This window comes from Anticarsia gemmatalis, chromosome 19, assembly GCF_050436995.1.
Source record: "Anticarsia gemmatalis isolate Benzon Research Colony breed Stoneville strain chromosome 19, ilAntGemm2 primary, whole genome shotgun sequence".
Lineage (NCBI taxonomy): Eukaryota > Metazoa > Arthropoda > Insecta > Lepidoptera > Erebidae > Anticarsia > Anticarsia gemmatalis.
The window spans coordinates 6,284,075-6,294,812 of record NC_134763.1 but is presented as its reverse complement, the minus strand read 5'-3'; the positions used below and the strand labels follow the sequence as shown (position 1 = coordinate 6,294,812).

At 32.5% G+C, this 10,738-nt stretch overlaps 4 protein-coding genes across 5 annotated transcripts; 2 read left to right on the top strand and 2 right to left on the bottom strand.

Moving 5' to 3' along the window:
- Window positions 1–3: 3 nt before the first annotated feature.
- On the bottom strand, window positions 4–5,074 carry HSPBAP1 (HSPB1 associated protein 1). Its single transcript, XM_076127005.1, has 6 exons — window positions 4,598–5,074; window positions 4,378–4,514; window positions 4,061–4,185; window positions 3,706–3,830; window positions 3,520–3,630; window positions 4–1,695 (listed from the first exon to the last, which is right to left on the bottom strand). The coding sequence occupies exons 1-6, from the start codon at window positions 4,919–4,921 to the stop codon at window positions 1,297–1,299; spliced, it is 1,221 nt and encodes a 406-aa protein (XP_075983120.1). The 5' UTR covers window positions 4,922–5,074; the 3' UTR covers window positions 4–1,296.
- Window positions 5,075–5,833: 759 nt separating this feature from the next.
- Window positions 5,834–7,469, top strand: Smug (Single-strand-selective monofunctional uracil-DNA glycosylase). 2 transcript variants are annotated; one of them, XM_076127009.1, is made up of 5 exons: window positions 5,834–5,875; window positions 6,326–6,445; window positions 6,699–6,842; window positions 6,988–7,143; window positions 7,227–7,469. In XM_076127009.1, exons 1-5 carry the CDS (start codon window positions 5,849–5,851, stop codon window positions 7,335–7,337), a joined length of 558 nt encoding a protein of 185 aa, XP_075983124.1. In that variant the 5' UTR covers window positions 5,834–5,848; the 3' UTR covers window positions 7,338–7,469. The 2 variants fall into 2 exon arrangements, with proteins under 2 accessions (XP_075983124.1, XP_075983123.1); XM_076127008.1 differs by lacking the exon at window positions 5,834–5,875 and adding an exon at window positions 5,911–6,126.
- LOC142981246 (tRNA-specific adenosine deaminase 2) lies at window positions 7,411–7,966 on the top strand. The gene has a single exon (XM_076127010.1). The coding sequence runs from the start codon at window positions 7,411–7,413 to the stop codon at window positions 7,888–7,890; it is 480 nt and encodes a 159-aa protein (XP_075983125.1). The 3' UTR covers window positions 7,891–7,966.
- A 259-nt stretch (window positions 7,967–8,225) lies between these two features.
- Hexim (Hexamethylene bisacetamide inducible) lies at window positions 8,226–10,134 on the bottom strand. The gene has a single exon (XM_076127006.1). The coding sequence runs from the start codon at window positions 9,906–9,908 to the stop codon at window positions 8,883–8,885; it is 1,026 nt and encodes a 341-aa protein (XP_075983121.1). The 5' UTR covers window positions 9,909–10,134; the 3' UTR covers window positions 8,226–8,882.
- Between the last annotated feature and the right edge of the window lie 604 nt (window positions 10,135–10,738).

The following is a 10,738-nucleotide window of genomic DNA, read 5'->3' as shown; positions in this document are numbered from 1 at the left end:
ACATAAAATAGTAAATCATTTATTTAATTGCTACCTGGTAGACTCTACCTTTTACAAATCGAATATATCACAATTTAAAGCAGTTCTTTCGAGAGTATGCATAGAAAGAGTAGTTTAAGAAAAAACACGGGTTCTAGAATGACAAAAAGTACTACTACAATATAGGTTTTATGACAAATAAAACATGTATCGTGACGTCATAATGATATGATTAAGAAACGGTACCTACCTACTAACAAACTAGACAAAAGCTAGGTCTCTTCTTTCCCCGAGACTAAACTACTCGCCAGATAATTTGCGGTTAGGATATAGAAACTATGTTACAAGAATATTAGGTGCTTATCCGATACTGTCTACTCGATGTCAAAATAACGTAGGGAACGGTCATAAACGAACACTTTCAATATTTTACGAAATTTCATTGTTACTTATCAGCGTAGCAGTAAGGGTAGTCTAAAACTCCAGATATTTGTAAATAACTATATAAATTATATTTAACACCATAATAAGGTCATTTCACTTCGACCCTTGCTTGCAGTCAGACTGCCGAGGTCTAAAACAACTAAGTACGAAAAGAACAACTACAAATACCACTATACAGGTTCTGTGAGAATATTCAGACAATTAAATTGCACTAACACTAGTATAGAGCCGTTTTGCTTTGTTATAAAAGTAAGTCATTGTGACGTATGTAATAAGTTAATAACATACGTTACGACCATAGTATATTGCAGTTTTTTATGCGCTGATAATTCAAACGTTATCGTACCGTGACTGCGGCCAATTGCATAGTTTCTAAAGTGCGCACACAGCGAGATAATAAGATAATATCTACGTATGTACACACACTCTTGTATTAACAAATAAACTATATCAAAATAACTTTATTTATTTTCTATACAGCACAAATTGGGTGACTCTATTACGATAAGGAAATGTTCAAATATATGTTTAAAACAAAACAATATTAATATCTCCGCAACATCTTATACAATTCACTCAACTAAAATAAACTACAGGAAGTCAGTTCAGTATGTTCAACATTATTGCAATAGATCTTTGTAAACATTGTTACGATACATGCATACTACCTGCTTTTCTCTTCGCCCCGCAAATAGAGCAGTCTTACATTTCTGAATAAGAAACAACTTTACTTATAAACTAAATACGTAAAATACTCATATGAAAATACTCAATTTTATACTTAATCTCATAATAAGTATAGCACAATTATAAAATTAAATATCGTAACTAATCAATCTTGATGCACAGCGCTATTTACCTATAACCACTACATCAACTCAAACGAGCCAAAAGATTTTGTTTAACAAGATCTATAACATTGGCTTCGCTGAAGGCATCAATGACCGCTTTAGTCAAACACAGTCCCGTAGTGGAACCGTCAATTTCGTCATCGCACAGCGGTCGGTCCTTATTCGCAAACTCTTCGAGATTCTGCTTAATCAACTTGACTAGTTCCTCACTGGTTATACTACGAGCATTCTCTAAATTATTAGCTTTATCCTCTATAAAAGGTTTTACGTCGATATCTTCAGTAGTAACGGGCCCCGGATCGTCTTCGCGGGTCCTCTGTCGTTTCGCCCTTCGAAGCTTACGCCTGTTGTCTAAATACGCGTTGGCAACTGTTTCTAATTGTAAAAACAGTACCGACAATGGCGTGTCAGATATATCATCCTGAAATATAATTAAATTAAATTAAATAACTGTTTAAATAATAAGTAATTATGATGCGACCCTGACAAAGTCCGTACAAGGTTACGAGTAACCAAATTAAATAACTGTTTTCGGCTAAATTCAACCGTGTCAAAAAACTGTAAACTTTATTTCTAACTCATGAAAAAGGAAATTAAAATTGTTTCCAAATCCTCCATGACCACTAGACGTGGAAATTCTGAGCAATTTTAGTATATTATTTCAGTCACACATCTCTCTCAAACATATTATATTGTCATAGGTACGAAGTGCATCTCACGTGTAATATTCTACATCTCCGATCTAGATTTACCAACAGTACCTAAATACCTAAGTGAATGACATAATGCTACGTTAATAGGTTCGTGTCGTGAGTAGGACACCGAGTCACTTAGAGAGTCACGTAACTATTCTTATTACACAAATTCAAGGCTTGACTGACCCCGTAGTCTGGACGAGAGGGTACTCGACTGCTGATTACGAAGTCTCGGGATTTATTCCCGGGCCAAGTACTATTGATCTTTTCTAATTTATATAAAATTATTCTCAAATTCTATTAGTAAAGTGCCTATGTATTGCAATAAGCTAGTACCTTATTATATGAGACTTATTTTGTAAGTAGCGAAATGCGTCTATACCTTCGGATATAACAAGCGTGATGTTATAAATACATTCATGGTAAAAGATAATATCGCCAATGAACTGTTTTATGATTTTATTCTAAACCTACATTTACGTTCGTAACGCAGATAATAAAATGCAATCGAGCATAAAAACATTATTCATATTATTGCTTAGTTATCAAAAATCATTTCAATTCATAACATAATCCTAGCATGTGATACTTCAATGAATCACATTGCACCGATTATGACTCTAATAATGTTCTGCAGTAATTAAATATATTATTACAAGAGCACAAGTGATCACTTATTACTGAGACACACTTGATACTTTATTTTAAATTCTTAATAAATACCTTTTATATTGCAATTCATTAACAAGACGTCATAATTCTTATAATTACAAATAATAGTCAGTAAACAATTTATATTATAGTAAGTTATGTCTGATGTCTCACAAGATTTTTTTTCTAATCTTAAGCAATGTCGCGGAGAACGTTATTCGAAACAATTTAATATGAATCGTTTGACAATATCAGTCATTTTTCGTTTCGCACGGGATCAAACCTGCGAATCTGGAAATCCACCCTTAAGATATTATTATATATCATTACGATAAACGTAATAACTTTTCAAACAAGTGTGTTTAAGGTGTGTTTAGACATTTAAATGTTTAAAATTACGTGATTTTTTTTGTTAAAACTGGTCAGTTTTTCGTAAAAAAAACAAAGTTGATTTAAGTACATTAAGTCATAAATAAAGTATGATTTTGGTTTTACCTTTTTAAAATACACAAAGAATAACTTTAAACTCGAAATACTACAGACATTTACTGTAAAGGTCACAAAATGGCTCTTACTCACTAAGAAAACATTAAACATAATGTCTATGCTGTATTCCTGTTATATTGTGTGTGTCATAAGATGATCTCATTGATGTTGCAAGCTAATCACTTATTATTAACAGTGTAATATTAGATATTATACAAGCAGGTGGCTGGAGGTCAGGAATGCAATGCTTATTCATATAGTACTCCTTGCTCATCATTATTAACAAAATGTCTGTCATGTGTCTGTATATTTTATCATTAGCTGTCTACTCATAGAAATCAGTTTATTTAAAATTATTGTATTTATATAATTATGGACATACTTACTACTACTTATATTATTCAAAAACTTACTTCATTAGGATTGACAATCAATTTGGCTGTCTCCTGTGGTAGATCTTTACATATTTGTGCCACAAATATTTTGATTAGTGCTTCAGAAACTCTTGTTGAGCCATCTTTTTCCTGTAAACAAGTTTTGTTGTTAGTACTCATTAGGATAAAATGTATAATAATATTAATAAATAATGAGTCACTTACATGAGGTAGCCATATGTTGAGTGCTATGTTCAGAGGGTCTATGTTTTGTACATAATGCCACCAGCCTCTAGGTACTAGGAGTGCATCACCAGCTGACAGCTCTACCATGCGACCTCCTGTTAAACCTGCAGCCAATGTAATATTTGTATATAGTATAAGTACTAGCTTGTCTTTAATCTGAAATATGTTATTTTTTCCACTGACCAAAAATATCATAAGTCATTCCAGAAACTTTTCTTTTTAAGATTGAAATGCATGCTTGTTTAGTTACTAAATAGAAATTGAACTCTGGTACTTCCAAGCTTACTTTACTTTCGTTTAGTTAAAGTAGTAGAAGTTTAAATCAATCACTTACTGTTAAAAACATCTAAATTATTGGGACAATAGAAGTTCAGTTCACTGTACACACTAGACTCTTCATATGGAACTCTGGTGGGTTTCAATCCTCCTGTCTCTGGGGGAAACAAAATCCAGCGCTTCCTGAAATAAAATATTTATTAAAAAGGATTGGGAACATTTAAAAAAACAAGCTTGAAACTAAAGTAAATTAAGTAGTCTACATTAAATGTACTCAGTGTCTTTGTAATTATAAAAGACCACTCTTAGGTACTTGAAATCGTAGCATAGCATCTTAGCTCTAAAGCTTAAGAATATTTTTGTTCAATGACTTACTTTCCATACAATTGTGTCACTACATTAATGCCATATGTGTCCTGATGTGCAGGGGTATGTGCACCACTGTTGCCCACCCAAAGCGTCGCGTCTGCTGCACCTTTGTCCGGGAAACCAAACTGCTTCCATGATATATCCTAACAACAATATTCAATTTTCTGAATAGACCACATTTGATGTATTATAGGTACCTACATAATACTATATTTTTCATAATTACCTTATATAATTCTTCATCACCGTTAAACCACTGATAAATATATTTGTAATCAAAGTACATCCATTCATCACTTGAACCAGAACAATCGACAAAATTTCGAAAGGTCATATTTTTAACTGAACATCGCCTCTCCCAGCAGGGTTCGTCTGAGAGAAAATCTTTTTTCAAACATCTAAATGGTATTTCCTTCCCTCCAAAAACTGAACACCACTTCTCAATACTCCAATCGCATAGAGGCCAATTTTTAACATAGCCTCTAAACACTAAAGGAACACTGTGATTTGTTATTATTTTGCGAATGGTATCCTCGTTTAAACCAGACATTTAGATGGACATTTAAACTTAGCAATTCAAATTATTTATATTTTATTTTTTCCTGATTTCTTACTGCAAGTCTAGTACGATCAGACTTGGTTTACCGAATGACATAATTGACACAAAAACAATCACATAACACGTTATGTCACTGTCACATTTGATGAACCGGTGACACTAATGATAGATTTACAGGAAAGTGTTGGCCAACGGCCAGGCCGAAAGCAGATAAATAAATAAAATAAATATAATAATTACAAGTTCTAGGTACCTTTATATTCTTCTATTTAAATAAAGTAATTAATATCTACCTCGTTATAATTGCATCGTATAGGTAAGATACCTAGGTATGCGCATCACTGGTAAAAAAATAAATGAAATAGAGATGTGCATGTAATGTTTTTGTCGGCAACACATTTTTTTATATGTCAAATTTAGTTCTTAGGTACGGCACGAGACGTCCCGAGAAGAAAATATAATAATATTATAGGTAGCCGTAGTATTTACTTTCATTAGAAGGGTATGCTTGTATAGTTTGCTGTCGGTATCGTAAAATTATAAAAAAATACCTAAAATAACAAGCGAACCAGATCTAATACAGGTCAGTGATGGTTACTTGAAATATCACTCACTGTGTTGTTGTCGGCTTCTTTGATGGGGATGGGGCATTGATTTGGTTTGAGCGATAATATATTATTGGTGATCTGTTGCTTGTTGAATTTATTTAACATTGGCAAGCCCATGGGTAGGTACTTTTTTGACGAATGACCTTGATTTGAACAAAGTTTGAAAATTTGGCTTATTTGTTTATTCATAACAGCAGCAAAACTAAAACTTAGTAATTGTTTTTATCTATTTAACTAAAACGAAGTGAGTGGTTACAATTAAGATTATCAGTAAAAAAGCGTCAGAGAATAAGAATAGTGATGGAACCTGATGTTGTCTCTTCATTTTTCGCTAATGGTACAAGACCTGCGCAAAATAATTCAGAATCAAAATCCGAATCTTTATGTGAAGATTTTTTGAATTTGATAGATGAGCTAAATCTTTCTCTTGACCAGTTCAAATTACCATCTAAAGTAGAAATTGTTTATAATGCTACAATATATGCGAGGCATACATTTAAAATGTATGTGCGAAAATATTGTAGTACTGCTAAACCTATCATGTTTTTCGGAATGAATCCTGGACCCTGGGGAATGTCACAAACTGGAGTAAGAATGACAAACAACCTATACCAGTAGATAGTACTTATAATGCTTGTCAAGCATATATATTTATTTATGAAAAACAATATTTTCCTGTTCTTATCAAGTGTTTTGCATGTTATTCTATGTTCCTTGAATTATAAATTAAAATTTTAGGCAATATAGTTTGTCCTCCCTAATAGCTACAATAATTTTTAAATTGCAGGTACCATTTGGAGAAATTAAATCAGTTCGAGACTGGTTGGGTATTGAAGGTCCAGTAGGAAAACCTCCTGGAGAAATAGAAGCTCGCCCTGTACAGGGTTTTGATTGTAAGAGGACTGAAGTGAGTATATTAACATAAAAATAGAAATTAAGCATATCTACCTGTCTGTACCATATTTCTTTACATTCTTTCCATTTTATTTAACATAGGTTTTGTTGTAAGGTCAGAATATATTTCACCTTTGATTAAATTATACATATAGAATACCCTGACAGTTGTTCAGGATTCAATCAAACTTATTTGCTCAATACAACCACAATAAATGTCCACGCCTGAAACAGTTAAGTAGGTAACTATCTAATAAATGTTCCAGGTTAGTGGAAAAAGATTTTGGGGCCTGTTTAAAACTCTGTGTGGGACACCAGATAAATTTTTCAAAAGTAGTTTTGTGTATAACTACTTACCTCAACAGTGGATGACCAAAACAGGATGCAATCTCACACCTGGAGATTTTAAGGTAAAGTATTTATTATAATAAATCATGTAGGTAATTTATTTTTATTTTGGACTAATCTGTGTTTTAAGCCCTACTACCGATTTGATATCAAAAGTTAAATTCAAATTATGTATCAGCTGGGTTCATGCTATGTTTAAATTTTCAGGTCAATGAAGTGGAAGAATTATACAAAATCTGTGACCCAATATTCAGTAAAGTACTTGAGCTATATAAAGTTGAAAAGATTGTTGCAATTGGAAAGTTCTGTGAAACTCGTGCAAAGAAAACACTTGAACGATATTCAACATCAAGACCCATTCAGGTATGACAACAACTAAGAGAATGTCAGGTATCATTTTACAGACTTGTATATTTTAATGATTAATTTCTTGTATTTTATTACAGATTTTGTATATACCACATCCCAGTCCCAGGGCAGTAAATAACAACAACTGGGATCAAAAAGCTGTAGAATGTCTTAAGAATATGAATCTGCTACAGTATTATCAAACATAATTTTGTGATGATGTATTAAATGTTGAAAAGTGACATTTCAATTAAATAATACAGACCTGCAGTTTATAAAAAAATGGTTGATTTCATGAAAAGAGCACTTGAACTGGGTTGGGAAGCATTAGTAGCTCAAGAAGTACCAGTTGGTTGTGTCTTCACCATAGATACCAAAATTGTTGCAGAGTCCAGAAATACTGTCAATGAAACACATAACCCAACAAGACATGCAGAAATTAATTGTATTGATCAAGTATTAGATCACTGTAAGGCAAATAATATAGATTATAAGGAATATTTTAAGAACATAGTTGTGTATGTAACTGTTGAACCCTGCATAATGTGTGCAGCTGCCCTTAACAACCTCCATATAAAGGAAGTTATTTATGGATGTGCTAATGACAGATTTGGTGGTAAAACTGTACTGGATGTAAGCAAGTTCTATGATCATAATTATGATGTAACAGGAAATGTGTTGGCAGATGAAGCCATGGCTCTTTTGAAACAGTTTTATAAAGGTGCTAATCCAAATGCTCCGGAATCAAAAGCTAAAAAATAAAAGTAGTAAAAACTTGTAGTTTTGACTATTGCTAAAATAAGTTTTAACTTTTTTTTAATAAATATTTTTTATGATATATTTGTGTTTTTTCATATGACATAACAGAATTGAGATGTGGGTAATTATCATGAAGATAATTTAGGAGTACTGAAACTGTGAAATTTATTTTTATGTTGTCAAGAACTATATCTTGTGTTCACTAGTCTATTGATCTCAGTCAATAATTTTAAATAAGTTTCAAGTATAAATTATTATTATGAATAATGTCAGTGTCAGCAAGACTATGTTTTATGTATCTAAAAAGATAAGCTAAAAGGTAAATAAACAAGATAAAATTTCTATAAAACTTGTCATTTTACTGTATTTAATGGCGCAGCAGAAAATAATACAATCCCTGTTAAAATATAGTATGCTAGCTAGTATATAAATAATATAAGACTTAGACCTACAAAGTACTTGACACATTAAATTTGGTTTGAAACACAGAAAATGGATATCCATAGACCATACATAAAAAGTTTAACAGCAAACATAAAAATAATATAATTAGACAAAATAAATGATCATACACTACAACATTTTTACTTACACCTATCATAACATGTTATTATATTATATCCCACTGTTCAAACATAAAAGTGAGATCTTTTTGGAAAGAAAACAATTTATTATAATTAATCACTACTGATAAAATATCCACAAGGATATCACAGAAAAATTTCACTAATTCTAAAATGAGATCTCACATTTACATTCCCACAGTGTATACACAAGAATGTTTCAGGGCTTTGTACAGCAGGTTGCTATAATAGTATAGTACTATAGGCAAGTAGTTAAATGCATGCCTTATAAATCCACACATAGTACCACCATAAAATATAACATTCACTGTACCACAGGAATAAGCATATAAAATACTTCAAAACTTGACCACTGTCCTTAATGTAATACGAGAGATGATGATTATGTATGACTTACAACTTAGTAACTGCTTACTCATTCGAATCATGACAACCATTAACCAATGGGTAATTATTTTGTGAACCTTCAGTCTCTTCATTTTGGCCATTTTCATGAATGTGATTTTCAATAGGCACATGATTGTGCTCCTCTATTATTGGTTCCACTCTGATTATGGGGCTCACACTTCTATTGGAGCTGCTGTCACTGTCAGATGTGGAAGAACTATCACTTTCAGAATCAGCACTTGATGAATCATGGGATCGTTGACGTAAATGTTCATTTTCAAGTCTCAACTTCTCATTGTCCATCTGTAATGTCCGTATCTGATCCTCTTGGTCTTTCATTCGCTGCAACAAGTCACTGAATGAGTTTTCTTCAACCGTGCTGGAACCTACGGATGTCCCTGAAGTATCCCTGTCAGTTATCATACTCTCCCTATCAGTAATAGATGTATCTCTATCTGTGACTGTCAGGTCTTTATCATCTTCTAAACATTTAACTTTAGAGCGTTCCGTTCTTTTAATCAAATTGTCGTACTTAGCTTCTAGCAACAAATATTCCTGAATAAGGTCATCTTTTGACATATTTGATAAGCGTTCACTTTGTGCATCTTCATATACGCTGGAGAACTCTTTAGTTAAATATTCTTCTTCGTCTTCCGGTAAGGAATAAAAATAATTTTCTTCTGAATCAACACTGAAGCTAGAATCTCTTGTACGCGCTGAAGGCGTTCGCAAAATATGAAATGTATTTTCGGGCTCAGGTTTATGTATTTCCATTAAAAATTGATTGTTATTAAATGGAGCATGGGTTTTTGCCAACACAATCTTTCTAAATCTGTTATTCCTTTTTGTTTTGTCATTTTTTCTTCTGTCTTGCCAGGGAATCTTAGTGAATGGTTTCATGATTTTTCGTTTAGATTTCCCGCGCCTCCTTTTTTTTCTGACACTTCCTTCAAACTTCTGGTTCGGTAAATCTACTGCAGATGGCGTCTCAACTTCAGCGGGCCGCGTCTGATCGCCATCTTTGAATACGATAATGTTATTTTCGTCCATTTGCAAGTTTAAAATACACAGAAAGATGTCAAGATTACACTTTTATGGAAAGTTATACACTGAATCACTTTGATTATTACTCCTGCTACAAATAAGTTATGTATGACCGATAGAGAAATACACTTTTCTGTGGAGCAGTTCAACATCGAAGACGAAATCCGCCATCTTTATTTATTTATTTATTGTTGTAATTTTTTTACGACGTCGTCTATCAGAGTTGCCGCAATGTCTCTATCCAATAAAATTATTATTACGTATGTACCACAAAAACGATTTACGTCAGTACCTACCAATTTTATTATCTGAGTACGTACTTGTATAATTAATGAGATTAAATACTAAAATTTCGTTTACATAAACATACATAAATTCATGCCTTTTCCCATGAAGGTAGGCAGACAACATAGAATTGTTTCATAACTTAATGTGCGTAAATTAAAAATACAAAGTTGCTTTATTATTCTAAGAATATATTTTAATAGGTAGGTAGGTATTAATACTTGGGACTAGGGTATAGGTAAATTAAGAGATGGGCTTCCAATCTCGATATACCTATTCGGTACTCGGTATTTTTCGAGGTTTCGGTATTGCGCGATCTCGCATAATTTTAAAATCTCGCTTGTTGCGGGATTACGCGTGCGGGATTTGCGGAATTTAAACAAAACTTGCAAACGGCATATTAGGACCGCGATTGCTCGATTATAGGATACCTATTGCTAAATAATATTGATATTCAGAAGCTGAATATTTTTTCTAAAAACGTAATAGTATGGTACGCGATAAATGTCTTCTCTTTTGGAATGTTATGTTTCCCAAGCTAACTTTTTAGT

What these genes read in the sequence shown, in the direction of transcription:
- Hexim (XM_076127006.1), bottom strand. Translation starts at nt 9,908, where the DNA reads ATGGACGAAAATAACATTATCGTATTCAAAGATGGCGATCAGACGCGG.
- Smug (XM_076127008.1), top strand. Translation starts at nt 6,040, where the DNA reads ATGTATGTGCGAAAATATTGTAGTACTGCTAAACCTATCATGTTTTTC. An exon ending in TTGATTGTAAGAGGACTGAA is followed by an intron (nt 6,446 to 6,698) that starts GTGAGTATATTA and finishes TAAATGTTCCAG; the next exon opens with GTTAGTGGAAAAAGATTTTG. An exon ending in TCACACCTGGAGATTTTAAG is followed by an intron (nt 6,843 to 6,987) that starts GTAAAGTATTTA and finishes TTAAATTTTCAG; the next exon opens with GTCAATGAAGTGGAAGAATT.
- HSPBAP1 (XM_076127005.1), bottom strand. Translation starts at nt 4,921, where the DNA reads ATGTCTGGTTTAAACGAGGATACCATTCGCAAAATAATAACAAATCAC. An exon ending in GTGATGAAGAATTATATAAG is followed by an intron (nt 4,515 to 4,597) that starts GTAATTATGAAA and finishes TATTGTTGTTAG; the next exon opens with GATATATCATGGAAGCAGTT. An exon ending in TCAACATATGGCTACCTCAT is followed by an intron (nt 3,631 to 3,705) that starts GTAAGTGACTCA and finishes ACTTGTTTACAG; the next exon opens with GAAAAAGATGGCTCAACAAG.
- LOC142981246 (XM_076127010.1), top strand. Translation starts at nt 7,411, where the DNA reads ATGGTTGATTTCATGAAAAGAGCACTTGAACTGGGTTGGGAAGCATTA.